The 21,013-nt window shown below is 43.9% G+C and overlaps 2 protein-coding genes across 2 annotated transcripts; one reads left to right on the top strand and one right to left on the bottom strand.

Moving 5' to 3' along the window:
* Positions 1–7,598: 7,598 nt before the first annotated feature.
* On the bottom strand, positions 7,599–14,208 carry LOC144945161 (SRA stem-loop-interacting RNA-binding protein, mitochondrial-like). Its single transcript, XM_078873447.1, has 4 exons — positions 13,980–14,208; positions 10,671–10,729; positions 8,667–8,774; positions 7,599–7,772 (listed from the first exon to the last, which is right to left on the bottom strand). The coding sequence occupies exons 1-4, from the start codon at positions 14,032–14,034 to the stop codon at positions 7,689–7,691; spliced, it is 306 nt and encodes a 101-aa protein (XP_078729573.1). The 5' UTR covers positions 14,035–14,208; the 3' UTR covers positions 7,599–7,688.
* Positions 14,209–15,407: 1,199 nt separating this feature from the next.
* MEA1 (male-enhanced antigen 1) lies at positions 15,408–19,823 on the top strand. Its single transcript, XM_078873258.1, has 3 exons — positions 15,408–15,946; positions 17,922–18,027; positions 19,072–19,823. Exons 1-3 carry the CDS (start codon positions 15,653–15,655, stop codon positions 19,212–19,214), a joined length of 543 nt encoding a protein of 180 aa, XP_078729384.1. The 5' UTR covers positions 15,408–15,652; the 3' UTR covers positions 19,215–19,823.
* The last annotated feature ends 1,190 nt before the right edge of the window (positions 19,824–21,013 follow it).

Raw genomic sequence — 21,013 nt, 5'->3', positions numbered from 1 at the left:
AGGGGGGGGGGTCTGACTTTTTGTGACGCCGTGTGAAAAGGTGGGGGGGGGGGGTCAAAAATCGTCCAAAATCGCGTGACGTCATTTATGGACGTCCCCTATGAACACAGTTTTGCCGTTCCTTAGTAGCCATGCCGATGCATCGTAGCAGCAGGGGTGACACATCTCCTCACGGGGGATCTGGCCAGCTTAGATGAAGCACAACGAACGGAACCATCAGTTCAATGCCAACCTCGGAAAATTACTCCACACCAGAGCAAGGAGGTCGGCATGTACACACGCGACTGTAATATTGACACTGCTCTCATTCTGGGTCACCTGTGCATGGCTGTCTCAAGACAAAGCGGAGTGTTGGCGAATGGTTTTTTTGTTGTCGTCCCAGACCGGAACACGCCAGCCCTGTGACTTCAATGGCCTCCCTCGAACAATTGAGACAATTCTAAACGGCGCAAGACTCATCGCTTGCTCACGGGAGAGGAATATTGTGAGTTCCACAAACAAGAGCGCTGAACTTTAGTCGACAATCTACATCAATACTATGAAACTATGTTTGTTTTACCAGCTATTTAGCTCTTACTCTTAGGTTTTTTCGGTAAAGTCACGTAGGTAAAAAATAAAAATATAGAAATAATAATAGTAGAAATAAAATACATTTATTTCTACTAATAAATAATTATAGTAGAAAATAAATGAAAATAAATCTTTTTTTTTTTACCTACGTGACTTTACCAAAAAAACCCAAGAGTATGAATCCTTGCAGTCACGAAAGCTTCAAATCAAGAATATTTAGCTCTTTTTCAGAAGCGACCTGGCCACAAATGATAGCCCAATGAAGTGGTTTACTTGGAAATTTATAGCAGCCAAATACCTCTCAATGCAGGTTTTTAAATGTGGAGGGAAAGACCGGAGGACCCGGAGAAAAATCCATGCGACCACGGGGAGAATATGCCAACTCCAAATATACAGCAGGCGTCAGGGTCGGGATCGAACCACGACATCCTCTAGAGCATGCGAGGTAGTTACCATCTCGGCACCCTCACCTCTATGCTGAAACAACACCCCTCGTGACATGATTCCAACAGAACGATTTGAATATAGTTGTAAAAAAAAGAATTTTTAATAAATAAATACATCAGGGGTTGTATATTGCTTCTCTACCCAAATCACAATCTATAAATTTTTGCGAAGACTGCAAAATATGAAGCTTTCATGTCCACATCGAGTCGCTTTAAACACCGTGACACGTGGAGAGTAGAGCATAGGCACCGGAGCATAGAAGTGCGGTACAACAGCAGGATTTTCTACACTGCTCACTGCCACATACAACGTGGCAAAGCAACGTCAAGCAATCTTATTCTTGGTTCTTTGGGTAAAGTCACGTAGAAGGGAAATAAGAAGAAGAAGAACCAAGAATATGAATCCCTGCAGTCACGAAAGCTTTAAATCGAAAAGTCAAGCCATCTGTTCGTTTTGCGACGACGTGCCGATATCACGATGGGAATATAAACGTGAAAAAAGTAAATATATATTTTAAATAAGGGTTTCATGTTTCCTCCACACCGACAGCACAAAATGCGGATATCAGCGAAGAACACAACGACGGACACGCAGCCACGACATGGAACGCGTCCGCAAAAGTACGTCTAACCGAAGAGATGGATCGGTGAAATCGGCTCGTGTGCAGGTGCGAGATAAATTCCTGCAGCGCAGCAGCGTGAAAGATGGTGTCTGCTTGGGGGACGTCTTCATCTAGCGGTGGATTGACCAAGGCCGGCGACGACGATGATAATGATGACGAGTGAAGGCTGCAAAACCATTCAGCTGTTTAAAAACACGTCAATTTCCTTAAAACTGTGCCCCCTCCATCATCATCATTCTCAAACATCACCAACTTCAGTTCAACTCCCTGGCCCCGTTTCACCCGCCAACGTAGGAGACACGTGAGGTCACTCTCTTAGGTTTTTTCGGTTAAGTCACGTAGGTAAAAATTTTTTAAATTAATAAAAGCAATAATAGGAATAAAATAATAAAACAATGTTTCTATGATTACTTTTATTAATTTTAATTAATTAGAATTTGTATTAATTAAAATTAATAAAAGTAATAATAGAAATAAAATAATAAAATATTATTTCTATTGTTACTTTTATTAATTTTAATTAATTAAAATTTTTATAAATTTAAATTAATAAAAGTAATAATATAAATAAAATCATAAAATACTATTTCTATTATTACTTGTATAAATTTTAATTTTATTTTTTTACCTACGCGACTTTACCGAAAAAACCTAAGAGTATGCATCCTTGCAGTCACGAAAGCTTCAAATCTAGAGTCACTCGTCTTACGCGAGTTCACTCCTCTTATGTGTGAGTTCACTCATTCACGCGCGGATAAAGGTTTCTCTCGGTTGGATAGGGAGGCGACGGCTTGAGAGACCGGGGGCTCACCAGGGCAGAGAGAGAGAGAGAGGGCTCCACTGTGACCGGTGCGGTGCGGGTGGAGGCAGTGTCCAGCTGAGTCAACAGGCACCCGGCTCGCTCCTTTACGAACCTCATCGCTCTCACAAGCAGCCACTCGTGTCCCCAGTTGGCACCGAGAGGCCTATTTTTGGAGGCATCCAAGGCCTTTTCGGCAGCTTTCCACGGGTTTAGATTTTTTTTATATTATTACTATTATCATAAACCGTAATACTACCAATTTTATGGACATCTGTGAAACATTTCTTTATAGCTCATCGGATTCCTCCAGTATAAATACATATTCTAATTCTGATATTGTGAGAAAGTCACAATGTCACAAAATCCAGGGATTAATTTCAGAGAGGTCTGTCTGGGTCAGTGACCCAGACAATATTTCAGCACCCGGCACATCATATCCAGTATACCTCTCGCGAGGGGCTGTAGCTACTACGAGTGATGTATCACATACTCCAGTCTACCAGCGAGATTCAATATATTCAGTGATAAATTATGCCCTGCTCAATACAGCAAAGTACTAATTTTCAAGAGGGTCCTGCTAAATTGTGATGTTTGGCCAATTCCACTAAAATATATTTGGTTTCGAGTGGGAGCAACCCAGAAAGCCCTGATAACACCTTACGTCCATGGGGATGAACACAAACATATCTCCACACAATTGTATTTAATCGTCATACCCTGGGGCCATCTCACAGCTCCCCCGCCCACAACATCTGAAAGCTGCTGGTGGTTACCCATCCAACAAATGGTAACCATTTCGATTTAAAGCTTTCGTGACTGCAGGAATTCATCTTCTTGGTTCTTTCGGTAAAGTCACGTAGAAGGGAAATAAAAAAATAATAAAAATAATAAAAAATAATAAAAATAAAACATTCAGACGCTGTCTTTCCGACAGACATGTTCTTCACCTGAGGATGGCTGCTTGCGTTGTGGCCGAAACGTCGTGAGAATTATTTTGTTATGTTTAATTCGTATTATTTTATTATTTCCCTTCTACGTGACTTTACCGAAATAACCAAGAAAATGCTAACCAGGCTCATCCGTGCTTCGGCTCCGAGGTCTGGTAAGATCGGGTGCAATCAGGGTGATTTGGTCGAAGGCCATCCGTGCTCAGCAATACCAAGGATACATTTCAGCGACACACTTCGCTGGTCCCGACGCGGTTGTATGGGCTTGACCACCTGAATGTGCAATTTCAGTTGTTGCTCGGATTCTGCATCAGCCGTACGCAAGAATAAGTGCTCAGGCACCTTAACGGACATGCGCACAGGTCTCCGATGCGTTTTGCAGAACCTCTCAGCAAGTGGATCGAAACGTCGGACATCAAAAAACACACACTAACAAACGACACTAGGTACGATTTGAACACGGCGGCGGAAAGCTATACAGCACGACCGCGAAAGCATACACAGCAATGTATAGGTATTAGTTCCCATGTAAACAAGTTTGTTTTGTCACGTGTGTGGTTATTCAAAAGCTGCGTTCGTGTGGATATTTGTCCCCAACCTCTCGTGAAGAACACAGATGCATTGTGGGGCCATTCCTCGGCGAAATCACACCACGCCGTACGGATCGTGCAAAAGCGCCACGTCATCTAAACGTGTATACCGGTGGACTCTTTAAGCCTCAGTTGTAGTTTGTTCGAACTTGACCTTGGCAAAATTGCATTGGGTAAATGTAAAATGACTTTACAGATATTCATCACAAAAGGTGGCGGTGAAGGTAAAGCCTTGCGATTGCTTTCGCCGGTGGGAGCGGAGAGCGCTTCGACGACAGGCAACTCTAGAGGGCACCGACAGACGTGCATTTGATGAGTAACACCAGCAAAATATAGGTTACAATATACTTTGTGTTGACACAGGGCTAGGTGTGTGCGCAGGCCGATCCCTCGGCGGCCGATGCCGTCAAGAGTTGTAGAGCCCTTATTAAGCGCAATAAATTAATGCTTTCTTATTTATTAACTTGTGTGCCGGTCACGCACGGCCAGTGAAGCACAGCGACAGCTCAGTGTGTGCAGCATCCGTATAAGAAGAAGCTTGTAGTGGCCGAGGGCAATTAGTGACCCCCCCCCACCACCGTCATCATCAGCAGCTATGTGCTATCCTCTGCTGGATAAAGGCCTCCCCAAGTCGTCACCATCTCTCACGGTTCTGATTTGGTTTTTTTTGACAATTGCATCACTCCATCTCAACGGTTGCCTGGTTTCAAACCCAGGTCATCTGACCTCTTAGGCACCCGGCCACTTAATTGGCCAGGAGCTTAGCGGTCAGAATTCCTCATTCCTGAGCCAAATTACAAAGGGTCCAAGATTCATTTCCTGGGGCTGTCCGCCAATCTCTACAGCATGGACCTTTAGAATTCCCTAAATAACATTTTAATGTGGCGATTAAACCTCCCAAATAATATATAGTTTGCAAGGGCTGATCCTGGCGTAATTGTCGGGGTATAACAATGCATCAGTTAAATTATTACTATAGAGTCTTAAGCTCGTGATACAGTAATCGAATTACGTGAGAAAGGATTGATTTTTCTTTGTGCTGTCATGGATGGGTCCACTTAACCCTTCCAGCCAATTAGAATCCATCACATTCCGAACCCTATTTACAAAATAATTCTGAAATTTTATTGCAATGCCAAATAGCGAAACATTCATCAAATTTCCAGGAGGGCAATCATTACAACCGTTATTAACTGTCTATAATGTAATTACTAATATATATATTTTTAAATTGCCCCTAATTATAAAAAAGGTCCCAGGGAAGATAAGATAAAAAATTCATCCCAATTAACTCTCAATCGCCAGACACTGATCCGCTTACGCAAACCACACAAACTTTAAATTATCAATCCCATGCAGCCCTGGATGGAAAACAACCGCAACAGGAGTGAGACAAAAGGGCTTCCAATTATTGGCTGGTTCAGTTTCTATGGCCGGGTCAAGAGGTTTGGCTGCAAATTCGGGTTCGTGGGTGGCTTGGTGGGGAGAGATTGGTGTCAATAGAGCAGAGCCACATTCACATGCCCGGCTTTCACATAATGTTCTGTTCCAAACCCGGAGTCACTTTTCTTGGCAGAAATCCATTTTGCAAATCACCACGGCTGGCTGCAGCTACCCTTGTCAAACAAAGCAAAGGCCAGTTGCTAGGCGAAAGTGCGAGGTGGAATAGCGCGTGCAAGGAACACGTAAATGTGTTTGTGTGTTTGTATTGTGGGTTTATGCATACTTTTGTCTGGAATTAATCTCAGGTGGCTGACTTGGAATGCAAACCTGGGTCAGTGCTGGGTCAGAAGTGGGATAAGGGTATGAGCACAGTACACGGGCGGTGTGGCCCCCCACAATAATCTGCACGCATCTCTCTCGCTATCTCTCAGACTGTGTCAGTGTTAGACCACACATGCCTTGGTTCCTTTTCTCAAGCTCTACTGATAGGGTCATTATTTTCTCTAGAGGGTCCAAAAACTTATGTGGATATAGCCCTCCGTGTCTCTCTGTCAATAGGTTTTACCGGGAAGCCCCTGGTTATGTCATCCTTTTAAAAGGATATTTTTCCCCGTGCTTTTCCAAATGTTGTGCTGTTGTCGTGTCAAAACACATTACCCATGCGGGGCTGTCACCGGGCAGTGCATCACCCCGTGTTAGAGAATGGGCTGCAGAAGATTTAGAACTCCGCAGACCTTTTCTATCCACACAAAGGGCGCATGCACTTTTCCATGTGCTCCACTCGACAGAAATGTCCAACTGCATAGGTTTTCATGGGTAGTGCTCTGCACAGCTCTCCGATGTGTTTTCGAGTTGTGCCGTGTGATGTCAGACCCATTGTCTGACGTTTCCTCCAACGTGCTGGCAGCTGTGAGCGAGCTGCTCCATTGAATTCCTCAGTTCCTAAAGAAGCTCTGAAGACGTTGAGTGAAACGTCCAACATTATGCCAAACAACATGCGGTACAAACTGAAAACACAACAGAGAGCTGGAGATAAATGTTCATCATGAGTCACACTTTTTTCATTCTCAGAGGTGGTACAGTGCCAAATGAAGTGGAAAAACTAAATTAAATTTGATGAATTTTTGTGCAGTCATTATGACTGGCTCGAGAACATCAATCAACTTGCCATGCCTGAGAAACCGAGTTAATCATGGCCAACTAAAACCCAGATTTCAACCTAGGGACCCAGGAACTCGGCGATCTGGCTCAATGGTCTGAACTTTTAGCCACCTATCCTACTTGGCTCATTTAATGCCACAATATCTGGACAGAGAAGTGCTTCAATTAAAATGAACGACAGCCAGCACAGGATGTAAGAGTGGCCAAATGTTATCATTAAACAACAATTTGCTGCCCTTTCTCAATCCCATGAAACCTCAGTTGTGGAGGTAGTATAGCCATACTTCACCAAGCTGGTCAGTGCAGGTTGAATGAAGGGGGACCCTCGAAAATAAACTTTGGGACCTTTGAATACAGGTGCATTTGGATGATCCTATGAATTCCTCGGAAGGATAGGGTGTTTGTAACATAACTTTAAGAAAATACTGCTAGAAATGTTATCAGAAAAAGGAGTTTGCGATGAGTGGAACACGTGTAGAGGGTGCAGAGGGCAGGTTACCCAGACAGGCAATGCAGTGGCACCCAGAGATCGGAGACCAAGTGCAAGACCTGGTGGACGATGAAGACCGGTTTTTGATGATGGCATCTGACGGAAGTGACGTGAGATACGGTGACATCATTGGCAATGACCATGATGCTCTATTCAGCTCCACAGGTTCCTTAAATGGGTTCTTACCCAATAGGCAAGGAATGTGATGCGATTTGTATTGTCACCGGTGAAGGTAAACGGTGAAGAAGCAACAACTTGGCTACCTCAAGTATCCAATTTGTATTCTTGGAAATATGTACACAGGAGGACTGGTAAAGGCAAGGGACGGAGTAGATGGACCAATTGAGTGGAGGAGGCACTGGAGCAGAGAGAAAATGACATTGAAACATCACCAAGAGATGGATCTAATATGATGATGGCCAACAATGTAGGACTGTTACTGCTGCCGGAAGCTTGTGGACTCTGTAAAAGGGCAGAACGGGAATACGAATAAACTCAAATGCACAGAACAAGACAAAACAATTACTTCACGTATTCATGGTAAATAGTTTATTATTACTGCTTGAGGACGGAGACATGTGACTCGGTGCCGTGTACAGCGCGTCGTGTGGCTTTTTCAGTGCGCGCCGTCGACTTCGCTTGTGGCGCCGTTGGGGTCGGTGAGGTCTGTTTTAAAACTCCTGTTCACCCGGACATCCAACTGCAAGGGGAAGATAAACCGAGTCAACGCCACACACAGAAGCAGCAATGGCGCATCCAAGCAAACGTTTATATATAACGGGTGAGCAGCCTGTCCCGTAGGCAGGCACGACATGACACTCACGTGACCCTCATGTGACACTTGCGTGGACCCTCATCAGGCATAAGCCGTTGCCATGACACTGACAAGAGACCTTCGCGTGACCTTTTCAAATGCGCTCCTGCGGACGTCTGGAATGTTCTTCCTTCCGATATTAGGAAGGCACTGGAGCTATGCACTTTTAAATCTAGATTGAAAACTAATTTCTTTAAAACTGCTGTTTGTGTTTAGTTTGTTGTCCTTCTCCTGCACCTCTGATTAGCACGGACGGCTATGTATGGTGCAAACGAAGTTCAACATCGATACATAGATGCGCTGTTGCGGCCATCTTGAAGGCTCTTCCTTCCGATATTCGCAAGTCACTGGAGCTATGCACTTTTAAATACAGATTGAAAGCTAATTTCTTTAGAACTGCTTTTTGTTTTTAGTTTATTGTACTTCTCCCGCACCTCCGATTAGCATAGTTGGCTACGTACAGTGGCAAGCGCAAGATGAAGCTCCCCGATGTGATGTCTGGTTGCCCTGCGTGATGTACAACACCATGCACGACGTTTCACTCCTGGCACATTGATCCAAGGCAATCTAGCTAGCTGAAGCCCTGTGTAAATTAAATTAAGTTTTTTATGAAGCTCCCAGGAAAGTGCAGCAAATCGTCAGACATCACCCCAAACAAGACAGGGTACCACAACCCAAAACACACATCGGAGAGCTAACCAGCACAACTGTGAAAACCTACGTGCAACAGCAGCAGCAAGGAGCCATTTATGAACATCGCGATGGAACAACCTCCTTTACCTTTACACCTTCAATAACGTGCTCCTCTCTCTGCAAAGCGTTCCTGAAGCTATTCTCCGAAATGAAGGAAATCCAACACGTGCCCTTGTGGAAGCCGGTGTCCTTATTCTGCATCCACAAAACAAAACAAACGTTTCCGTTTAGAGCCCTCTGGCCTGCACTGTACAGCAGTAGCAACTGAGAGAACCAGAGTTAGAAGTGCAGGTAATTTTAATCTAACAGCGTTGAATCAATGTATCGCTTAGCTAGCTTGCAACACCCACATCCAATGTGTGTAAGAAACCAGGTGCAGTTAATTCGACACTACCCGTGGGTGGGTTATCAGTGTGTCGCATTAACCATGCTCATTCGCACCTTTCATGCGCGTGCTGGTTTAATTACGAGTCGCTCCTCACTCGTCTAGGGTCAGCGATGCGGTGACCGCAAACATCAGCAAGTGAATAAATTCAATGTCTTCTCCCCCATACTACGAAGGTGAACAAAAACGATGCTTTCATAGCCTCAATTACATGTTTTGCATTATCTGTGTTTTTGTTTTATCCATGTTACCCCTCCCCCAAAATCACCTACATGAATGGAAGATGACTGTATTTAGTAGATGTGTATATGTGTTGCCAGCAACTTGCGGCAACCACATTCGCTAGGATGCCTGCGGGTGAATAGTTTATGAAACCTATTTATCCTGCAGCCAACATTCACTGCCGATTCCCCGCTGTGGAAAATCTGTGGTGTAGGGAGCGCTCCGAACAGTGCCGGCATACATGTTTGGTTTTCTGAGAAGTGGCGGTGTGGTGTATCGTCGCTTAGCGGCCCATTTTGACCACTGTGAGGATGGTTAAAAAATACGCTCTATAATCAAATCATGACCCTGAATTGCAACAATTCATTGAAACAACAAGGAATGGAGGGGGGGGGGGCGTAAAACATTGCAATCCAAGAAAGTGTCCAGTCCTTTGTCAATCTACTGCTGGATGAAGGCCTTTCTATGCCATGTTGATTAACCATACTTGATCATGCCGATCAGTGCGGGTTGGTGAAGAGGGGGTGCCAAGAACTGGTTTAGATTTCACTCGCCACCCATGCTAGCCTTGGCTGGAATGGAACTCATATCATCAGGTTCATTGTGTAATGTCGTAACCACTGTGCCATCCACCGCTTCACCCCCACCACAGCCCTCATAATAATGGATTAGAAACTAAGCCATCAGTGCAAGGTGGCACACGAAAGTATCAAATGACTTCATGTTTGTAGAGCAACTAAAATAGGAAATAAAACACTGTAATGTCAGCGACAAGCAAGGGTCTCCTGCAGGGAGATTGTGTTGCTGTGTATAGACAGCCTAAACAGCGCGTTATGGCGAGAGTCTTAATATTGAGCATGCAAGATACTGGGCTCATTAAGACCTCCGGTTTGTTTGAATTAAAACGTGAGTTAACAACAGAACCTCAACTGGGCGGGAGCAATTTCCAAAAGGTTATTTTCCACGTTCCCCATGGACAGCTTCTACGCGTTTGTGGGTCCATTACGTACACTTGAAAGATGCGATTCATCCAGAATGTAATCTAAAAGTGGCTCTTTCACTTGGGCATGGCAAACATAACATATGTCTCACTACTAAAAATCCGAAAGGAGACTTCGTGTTGTCACATAACACCTTCTACGTGACTTTACCGAAAGAACCAAGAAGATGAATCCCTGCAGTCACGAAAGCTTTAAATCTAAACCAATTCTATTCTCTTCTTGTGTGGGCCAATCAACATGTTCAGGAGCTAAATGCCGATGTCGAGAGTTTGTGTAGTTTTGCTATTTCTCCATTGAAGGGTGCGCAAACCACAGTGGTTTACTATACGGTCCACAGTTGGGTTGCATAACAGCAGCATTGCATAATTGGAATATAATTTGTGGAAAGACAAAAAAGGGTGAAAATCAGGGGTGATCCAGTGGCCAAAGGAGCTCATGTTCCATTAAAGTGCGATTAGTAGAGAAGACAAAACCAATACTTACGAATGGCAAATAGCATTTCTTGATGGCTCCAAATTGGCTGAAGTACTCCTTCACTTCCCCTTGAAAAAAGAACGCAAAAGACACAAACACAAGTCAACCACACTGCACGAAAAGAATGACTTGCCAGTGGCACTTGCCTTCAGCAAGAGAGTGCTAAAAGCTGGGATACAGGTGGCCCATTTTACAAATATGGACAGACATTTCAAACACTTTAAAGATATGGGCAATCATTGGTACAATCATGAAGGGACTTCTTACTTTTTATATGAGCACGTGAGTGTCATTTGTAAGGCACGGTTGGCTACGTATGGTGTGAAAGAAGTTCAACAGACATAATACAACATATGGTTCATTTATGCAATGATATCATCGACTGACAGACTAAACTGCATGCCCCATCACCACCATCCCAGCACAGATGAAAAACAAAGTTCATCCGAGTACATCTGACACCGCGATATTTTATGAGCATTTCTCCCTTATCGAGGTGGACCCAACTATTCCTAACTAAATGACAGTCCTAATTAGTTGATGTACTGAGCAAATAAAAATCCACTTTATTACTAACTTTTTTAAGTGTCTGAAATGTACGTTCGAAACTGTGGAACTGACCACAGTTTATGGGACAAAAAAAACACAAGTCAGATTTGCAGTGTTGCCACGAAGGAACTTCCACGCTGACATCTTAGAATGTAATACATTATTTGGCGGCCTTCTATCTACGACAACTGGCAGCAGTTCCATTCATCCAGCTGCCCACTAATTTGCGAGGAGTTAGCGATGCGTAAAATGAACCCTTCAGCCGCGTTGACGTCATTCGCCAGATTAAGTCAATGGGCGACAGTTTTATGGAGTAAATCCAGAAGTTTCAAATTAGCAACAAATTATTAAAGAAATGAGTCTGCACATTAATTACTGGTGCCCAGAATTGTTGGCTGGAGACTACATCAGTCTCTCACTGAAAAAAACAGCTCCTGAGGAACTACATTGTGGTCATCTTGTCTGAAGTTACCATCAAACTAATTGAGCAAATTTGACCAACCATTAGGCAGCAGCAGTGAGACCAAGAGACAACTTGAGACCAAATGTAGTTCTTTAGGAACTGCTGGTTTTGCATAACGCAAAAGGTTGGGAATGCATGGGGAGATGAGTAGACATGTAATGATAGGTCGATTCATGATAAATGCATGAAAAACTCGGTTCTCCATTTAATTTGGAAATTGTCCATCTCTGGGAATAAATATATCGGTTTTGAATCTCATGCCAGGCAGGTGGAACAGTGCTGGCCCCCTACTGTGTGAACCGCAGTTCACTTGGAAGATATCTCAGAGGTAGCCCTGTAGAATCTGCCTCCATGGGCTATTATCCTGTTTTGTGAGCGATCCGAACGGGTTCTTCATCTTGTGACATTATTGAGATGTAAATGGTGCAAAAACGAAATGTTGGAAACAATTAATTAAATAAATTTCGCCCGTGACAACAGCACCACGCATCACACGATCAATGAAGCAGGCATCCTCAAAGAAGACTGCAAATGGACAGCAGCACAGAAACTGCTTATCCATCGGTCTATTCCATCTATAAGCTTCCAGTTCGCAGACAGCATAACACAACGGTATCAGCTGACTCAAGCAGGCTGACACTTCACACCTTGATAGCTCTACCGATGTCAGACTCGTTCAACCAGATTGTTTCCTTTCATCCGTACTGTGCTCAATGTCCGACCCCCTGCTCTCGTCCAAACTCAAGACCGCCCCTTTCACCTCTAAGACTGCGACTGTCTTTCTCTACAACTAAATATGCCCCCCCCCTTTCCCCCCGTCTTTCCATATCAAGTTCACATAGCCGTGGCATTATGCTCGACACATCCACATTTTAGTGTACGCTGCAGTACACAGCATTTTCTCTTCCTTATTGTGCTTGACTTTAGAACAACCTCGTCTCATTAAAAAAAAAACCCCACAAACCTTCTCTATTCGAGAATCGTGTTATCATCATGCTAGAGTGTTCCTCATCGGCTGGGTGCTCCGTCTCATAGAGCTAAAGGCCTTTGCTTAGCAACTGCGATTAGATATTGGATTACCGTTCCACAGAGTGTAGTCAACACATTCACAAGATATGAACACTGCTGCTTGATAACCGTGACGCGTGTCTAGTTTCTAAATTATTTGGTGATACTGCGTTGGCAGTCGTGAGCAAGCACAACCAACAAAAACAATTAAACACAAAATAAAAAAAGTACGTGAGACAAATTTCAGGGCAAATGACTAAGGCAGTGGTGGTATTGAGGAATGTGCCGAGGGTTTTTGTCGTCTTTCTGAAAACACTTGTGACAGCAGCTCCCTCTACTGACCACTGTGACCACGAAAATAAATGGAATTGTGCCTCTTTTTGCACAGGTACGAGAAGTAGAGGGACTTGTCAGTCCACGCAGAGTCCCCCCACGCAGTGTGGGGGTCGTGGGGGTTTATTGGCCATACTTCTCCAGACTGGTCAGTGCAGGTTTAAGGTGGAGAACAAAGACATTGTGGAGGATAGTACAGGATGGTCCAGATGTATTGTGACCCCCCCCACCCCCATTTAATTTGATAAAACGTAATATGTTTTAAAAGGCTAGGTGTACTTAAAACATAAATTAATATACAGAGAAAAAAAAATGTTCGTGGTCAATTAACTAGGGGTCACAAGACATCTGGTCCACGCCGTTCAATGGCTTTAGATGACACTGCCCTCTGCTGACGGGCGTAGCCTCACATGGTGGTCACCTAACCCACGCACGAACCAGGCTCAACGCTGCTGAGATTATGAAACATGACGAGACCTCACGCATCTTTTATACGGTTGTAAGTTAAAGGGGAAAATTATATATATACATTGCCACATTCTGGACAAAGCTCATCGCCGCTTGCCCGAGTGGACAATGACAACCCGATGAATTAAGACCGCAGCGGTCGCCCGGCTACTCGGGGTTGCGTGCTCTGTAGACCAACATGTACGGAGTCACGCGTGTACATGGAGGTCAGAGACGCACGTGTACATCGAGGGCTTGTGCTTAGTTTGTCGTCTTTCTCCCGCACCTCGGATTAGCACGGTTGGCTACGTACGGTGCGAAAGAAGTTCAACATTCATACATTAGACACACACGTGTAAACCGGGGTTAGATACACGAGTACCGGGAATCAGAGAGGAGACACACGTGTACACGGAGGCCAGATACACACGTGTACACAGGGGACACGAGGTCTCACACATACACACGTGTGTGTACAAAAAACACCAAAATCTCACACACATGTGCAAGCCACTCACTGTTCGCCACCATCCACGGCAGCCGCGTCACGAACAGCTCCATAGCGCGCGCCATGCTTCAACCCACCAAGACCGTTGACACTCCACGCAGAGAACTAACGCAGATGTAGAGAACTAACGCAGAGGTAGAGAACTAACGCACAGACAGGTCGTAGTTAGGCCGCCACTGAATGTGCCACACGCGGATGGGTTTTGGGGGTCACCAAAGCCACGCGACTCTCGTCAGCGCCGCGCGCGCCCATTGGCCGAAGCCGCGCACGTGACAGCGAGCGAGGCCGTCGCGATTGGTCGACGTGGTGGGGGGAGGGGTTAGTAAGATGGCAGCTGCTCTCTGCCCCGCCCCGCGGCGTGACCTTTAACCTTTCACCTCGCACGGTGCAGACGAACAGAATGGGAAGTCTAGATTTGAAGCTTTCGTGACTGCAAGGATTCATACTCTTAGGTTGTATCGCTAAAGTCACGTAGGTAGAAATAAAAATAATTATAAAAATAAAATAATAATAAATGGAAATAAATCAATTAAATCACTACGTTTCGGAGGCAACACAAGCTTCCTTCATCAGGTGTAAATCGGAATGTTGATTATTTAATCTGAATGTTGATTATTTATAGTGGAGGAATCCGATGAGCTATAAAGCTCTTCCCCCCCACAGATGCCCAGTGAACTGGAGTGGTTCTCAACATTGTTTGGCCCCTGTACCCCCCCCCCCACCTTGTTGAATTTAGTTTCAACCGCTTAGCATGGTTATGAGATAAAAAATGTACGAATAATGAACGTTGATATTTTAACCAAATGTCTGTTTTGTGAGATATCCTCTTAACTAGCTGCTTGTAACTGCAAGCGAATAAAAAAAAATTCAACGGACGCGCGGCCTAACTCGTTTGTGCTCGCTGGTTACTGTTGGAAACCCACTTTGTTTACGATCAGTAAGTTTATTTTATATTGTTTTAGGTTACCATATGGATTTATAATGTTGTAGTTATTTTATATTGGCAGATTCATACTTAATTAGGCACCAATGACTCTCATCATGTTTGCATTTTGACTGCTTGTGTTGTGGTTATTGCAAACATGATCTCTTGGATAAAGGTGTCAGTTTTTGTACCAGTTAAAAGGGTAAAAACCTATTACTAATGCCAATGCAGCCTACGTGTTAAACAGTGCTGTGAGTTGCCTGCCCCTTCGATGACATTTCGTGGGGGTGCGTGGGGAGTCGTGAGAGTCCCTAAGGTTTTTTTCGGTAAAGTAATAGAAATTTATATTATTATTTAGTATTTTTATTTAGTATTTTTATTTTGTATTTTTTTTTTGTATTTTTATTTTTATTTTTTACCTACGTGACTTTACCGAAAAAAACCTAAGAGTAAGAGGCCCCAAGGTTCATTCTAACGCCACCCACTGGCCACAGGCTGTAAGAAGCTCACAAATCCGCCACCGACGCCACCACCGTCACGATTTTTTTCTACGCGACGGAGACGCAGCCGCCAAGAGGGAAGAGGACAGGAAGAACCGAGGACCGCAACGATCCCCCCCCCCTCTCCCAGCAGTGTCGTTGAAATTCATGGACACGGATTCCAAAAAAATAATTTACCCGAAGCTCAGAAAGTAAAGTTTAGAGAGGCGAGTGAAGGGGGGGTGGGTGAGAGTGTGAGTCTCTGTGTGTGTGTGGCGCATGGCGGCGGTGTCTCCCAGTGCCATGGGCCCCCACAGAGAGACGCCCATGGGGGAAGTGGTGAGAAGCGAGCCACCCGGCTGGTCTAGCAGTGACAACGACAGCGACGAGGAGGAGGCCACGGAGCCCGGGACGCCTGAGCCTGGCCCGGGAGACGAACCGGGACTCGGCTACCTGCCACTCGCCCAGGACCTGGACGAGGAAGACGGCGGTGGTGGTGGTGGCGGTGACGGTGGCGTGGGATTCGTCGGGCAAACGACGCAGAGTCCCGAGAACATCGAGCAGACCTTGCGGGTGATGGATGCTATTTAACATTTACAAACAACAATGTGTTTAGATGATTTGGCTACTGGTGTAGATGTCCGCGTGGTGGTGATGATGATAGGAAGCCAATTTCGTTGAGATTTCGTTTGTGGCCCAGGCCGCTTTTGTGGGCCCTATCTGGTAAAATGAAGTCCCGAGAACATCGAGCAGACCTTGCGGGTGATGGATGCTATTTAACATTTAGAAACAACGATGCGTTTAGATGATTTGGTTACTTATGTAGGTGTCCGCGTGGTGGTGATGATAATGATAGGATGCCAATTTCGTTGAGATTTCGTTCGTGGCCCAGGCCGTTTTTGTGGGCCCTATCTGGTAAAATGCAGTTCCGAGAACATCGAGCAGACCTTGCGGGTGATGGATGTTATTTAACATTTAGAAACAACAACAACGATACGTTTAGATGATTTGGCTACTGATGTAGGTGTCCGCGTGGTGGTGGTGATGATACGAAGCCAATTTCGTCGAGATGTCGTTTGTGGCCCAGGCCGCTTTTGTGGGCCCTATCTGGTAAAATGTAGTTTCGTTAATTTGTGTTTGTGTGTGGATATATTCGTAATTTGCTTACCTTTTCTATACTTTTCGCTCCTGTCGTGTATTTGTATTGTTTGTTGCTGTAAAGTTCAGACCCTACCCGACTGGGCATGAGAGAAGAAGAGCTTTATAGCTAATCGGATTCCTCCACTTTTAATAATAATACCGTATTCTGATGTTGTGGCGTAACGCGTTGTTTACGATGGTTACCCAACTGGTTGCTGTAGTAATAACATTTCGACTTAAATTTTGATTTAAAGCTTTCGTGACTGCAGGGATTCATATTCTTGGTTCTTTCGGTAAAGTCACGTAGAAGGGAAAAAATAAAATAATAAAAATATAGAATTTTATTCTTATATTTGTATTATTTTATAGAATTGTATTCTTATATTTTTATTATTTTATTGTTTCCCTTCTACGTGACTTTACCGAAAGAACCAAGAATATAATATTACAACGACTGTTGTGATAATTATTTGTGTGACATTGTAACAACTGTCTTTGTAATAACATTTTACTGCAACTGCCATTGTGACACTGTCATATAATAACATTGTAACAGTAATTCTTATAACATTGACGACAATCTTTGTAACGTCAGTCATAGTAAACAGCATTGTATTTGCCGTGATTGTAACAACTGTCATTGCAATACCATTGTAACAAAAATGGTCATTAATAACGGTTGTGTCAGTCGTAATATTGGGCTATTTTTGATCAGGATTGTTTGGATATAAAGTCCTGTAAATCTGTTGCAGAATAATCATGATATCTACCCAGGAAAGTCTCACAGAGTCTCGAATCCTTTAACCCAAGGGGTCCCATATTTTGGATATTTGGTCAAGTCCTTATTATTGAAAATACGAATATCAGTCATGTACATTGAGCAAATTCTCACTGAGTTTCTAGACTTTTTTCAGGAGGGCCCTGCTACATTGGGATGTTTTCATGAATTCCATTCAATCACGCTGTAGGAAACCACGGTGCCTAGGAAAAACCCACCACGCATACGAGTGGATAACACACAGATAGGCCCACTTTCCCACTTGCTGTATTACTATCCCCTGTCCACGTCACAGGCTAATTCCGGCTCATAGAATTAAAAAATTAGTTTCACCGTCATGCGGCAAACATTCCTGTATGTGTCAGGGCGGGTGGAAAAGTGCTGTCTCCTACTTTTTGGACCAGAGGTAACTTTATGGGATCTCAGTTAGCTCTGCGATATCCACTTCTGTGCACCGTTCTCGAAAAATTAAGGGTCGCACTGCTGTACGAGATCCGAATGGGTATTTTGTCCCAAGACATGACAGAGATAGCATGCACAATGAGGATAACGTTGGAGACAAATCAATAAATATCAACAAGACTGGCAGACAGCAGAGTCATTTAACTTGTTTTGTGATTGATGTTGCAGGATATGGGGCTGTACCTACCCCCACCACCAGCAGACAGTGAGGATGAAGTTGATGACGCAGAGGCTGCAGGTGCTTGTTCCAGCCAGGCCATCAACATGGACAACGGTACATGTGTGCTTGATAACCCTATGTTTATATATCAAGTGGGAAGGCCAGATAGCTCAGGAGTCAGGGCATTGAACTGGCACTACTAAGATCCTGGGTTCAAAACTATGTTTCAATCACCCTTGATTAACCTGAGTTCTCAAATGAGTTGGTTGATGTTCTCATCCTAGTCACCAATTATGATAATTTGGTGTAAATTCGAGCTCTACGAATTAAATTAATATCCATGGAAGGGCATGTGGATTAGTGCAGATCCATGGAAGGGCATGGGGATTAGTGCAGCAATCTCAGAGTTGTGTTCTGTCTCGTGAGACGAGTTCACATGCACCATGCCCAATGTGGCGACTGCATCTTCATGCAGGAAATAGTCTTCCATATGTATTGACTTTTTAGTGTACTATTCAGCTTTTGTTCAAGATTCTTTCATCAGTGCCCATGTTTTTTTATCCATATGTCCTACCAGGTAGTTTGCAATTGGCACGGTCGGCTAATTATGATAAAAAATCATTATTTCTAGGCACATCAGATCATTGTATATACCCATCCTTTGTTACAGCAATGGGGAACCTTTTCCGGTTGGTCAGAAATTAACACACACATCTCAGTAACTCCTGTCATAGCAAAAGGCCCTTGCAGTGACAGTAGTGACTGAGAGTGCTATACATAGAAAGTGTTTGCCAGGTCAGAAATCTTCCCCTCGAGTACATAATTGACAGACGTATAGAGGTCACTGCAAGAAGACATCAGCTAATAGACTAAAATAAAATCCAGTTATTGTGGCTAAAATGCTTGAATTGCCAGTAAATATCAATATGAGGGCCTTTTTCAAGTGGGAGGCCAGATCTGGCCACGGGCTGTGTGAATTGAAGTCATGGGCCATATGTGTCCCGTGGGGCCGTAGGCTCCCCACCCATGCTTTATTATGGACGTATCAATGACTGGACATGTGAAAAAGAGCTTCATAGCTCTTCAGATTCCTCCGTCTAAATTAAGCTTCTGATAATCGGAGGCGTGTGTGCGCACGTACACGTGTTTGCTGTGCAGAGCATGTCGAGTTGGTGAAGAAGACGATGGCTATGGTGAAGCTGCCTGCCGTGCCGGGTTGGGCACAGGAGCTCTCCGACGAGCAGTGGAAGGACATGGTGTCCAAGACGCTGCAACCGCGGAATAACGCCACTGAGAAATGAGTGGAGATTAACTTTTGCACACTCATCCTCGCATCGGAGGCAAAATTACTCGCATACGATTTCGTAGGTTTTCGCTGTCGTACTGTATAGCCCTTCAATGTGTTTTTGGGTTGTATCACATGTTTCTTCAGCATGACTTCCAGACGTTGCACTCCACGTCCTGGGAGCTTCTATAGAAATTGAAGAAGCTCCCAAAACATGGAGCGAAACCTTGTACGTCATGGCAAACACACAGGACAACCCGAAAACACATCGGAGAAATATTATTACTCGTACGTTGGCAACTGCTGCATTATGCAGGGTGACCCAGAGAGTTTACCTGGCTGTTATTCAAACTGGAATTAGGGTTGACGCAGGAAACGGTGTCCTACCTTGCAAGTTGTCGGCCAGTTCTTTCACACTAAACCTGTCACAGACCTCGCACACTCTTTGGTGATAATAAGAATATTTAATGGCCGTTTGTCATTCCACTGTATGTTGGAGGCCTCCCCACACCATGTCAGTTATGAGAGTAATTTTACCATACCTTCCTTGCCATACTTCACGCTGGTCATTATTTCTTGGTTGTAACGCCTAACGCAGATTAAATAAATTATAAGTTACGTGTGATGCCTTCATGGTTAATGTGTTTCTGTATGGCGACTCCTCACCATGGGTGTTTCATTCATATTTCTTCACGCATATAAAATCTACTTTCAAATATTTTTAAACGTGAAAAAGTAAAAAGCTTTTATCTCAAACTGTACACCAAAGGTTATCGTCAGGGCTTAATATCCCATGGATTATTTTCTGGGCTATCCCAATCTCCCACCCCACCCAACAGTAATTCACCATCTGTCAACCCCATTCCACCCCAGACAGTTCTGAAATTAATCCCTGGTTACTGTCCATTGTAGAACATTGGCAGTAGCCATCTCGAGTTGTAATGTAAAAGCTTTGTCGCGGAAACTGCTGATTACACTGTGTTTTGATTTAAAACCAAACTCGCGTACATATGACCACGTTAATTGCAATAAATGTGCATTCCACTCGGCGTGTTGTACTGCGTGCAAGTGTAACACATGTACGTGGAGGTGAGTAGATTCCATGGCATCGTTTGAAAGAATTACAGTGCTCATTTGAACTTAATTTAAAAAAAGAAAAGAATAACAACCTAATGTAGCCAAGGATGGCCTCAGTCTCAAGACTTTTCAGGAGGGCCCCCATCAGTTGGTGAAAGTTTAATACTTTCTTTTTATATTGAATACATAACGCACTCGTCAACTACACTGCCTTTAAAAAAAGATACAAATTTATGACATTTTGGGAAAATGGCCCTTTATTGTCCGATGATGGCGATATTTTTATTTTCATGAAAATGTTGAGTGAGTTTTTTGGTTAATTGTGCAACACTGCCAAATCCCCTTTTATATATTGAATAATTTTCAATTTAAAGATCGTTTGCATTTCAATATTAGAAAGTGTGCGCCAGTTTATTTTTCACTTATTAATTGTGGAGACTTGGGCTATGAGGTGGCCAGGAGATGGGACAGCAGAAAGGGGATCTTAAGTCTGTCCAGAGCACTGTGTTATCCCCTTGTATGCAAGGTGGGGTTCTCTAGGTACTCTGGTTTCTTAACATATGATCCTCCTTAAAAAGTCTTGAAACTCGATGAGAATTTCCTGAATTTAAATGATTATGCATTTGGTATTTGGACAGTGAGATCACAGATGCATTTTAATTTGTTGAGATTTATATCCAAGAACAGGTTTGGTATTGGTCAGGATTTTCCTTAAATGTATTTTTCAGCAACATAAGC

Source organism: Lampetra fluviatilis, chromosome 36 (assembly GCF_964198595.1).
Source record: "Lampetra fluviatilis chromosome 36, kcLamFluv1.1, whole genome shotgun sequence".
Lineage (NCBI taxonomy): Eukaryota > Metazoa > Chordata > Hyperoartia > Petromyzontiformes > Petromyzontidae > Lampetra > Lampetra fluviatilis.
The sequence above is the reverse complement of the archived record's forward strand: the minus strand, read 5'-3'. Positions and strand labels throughout refer to the sequence as shown.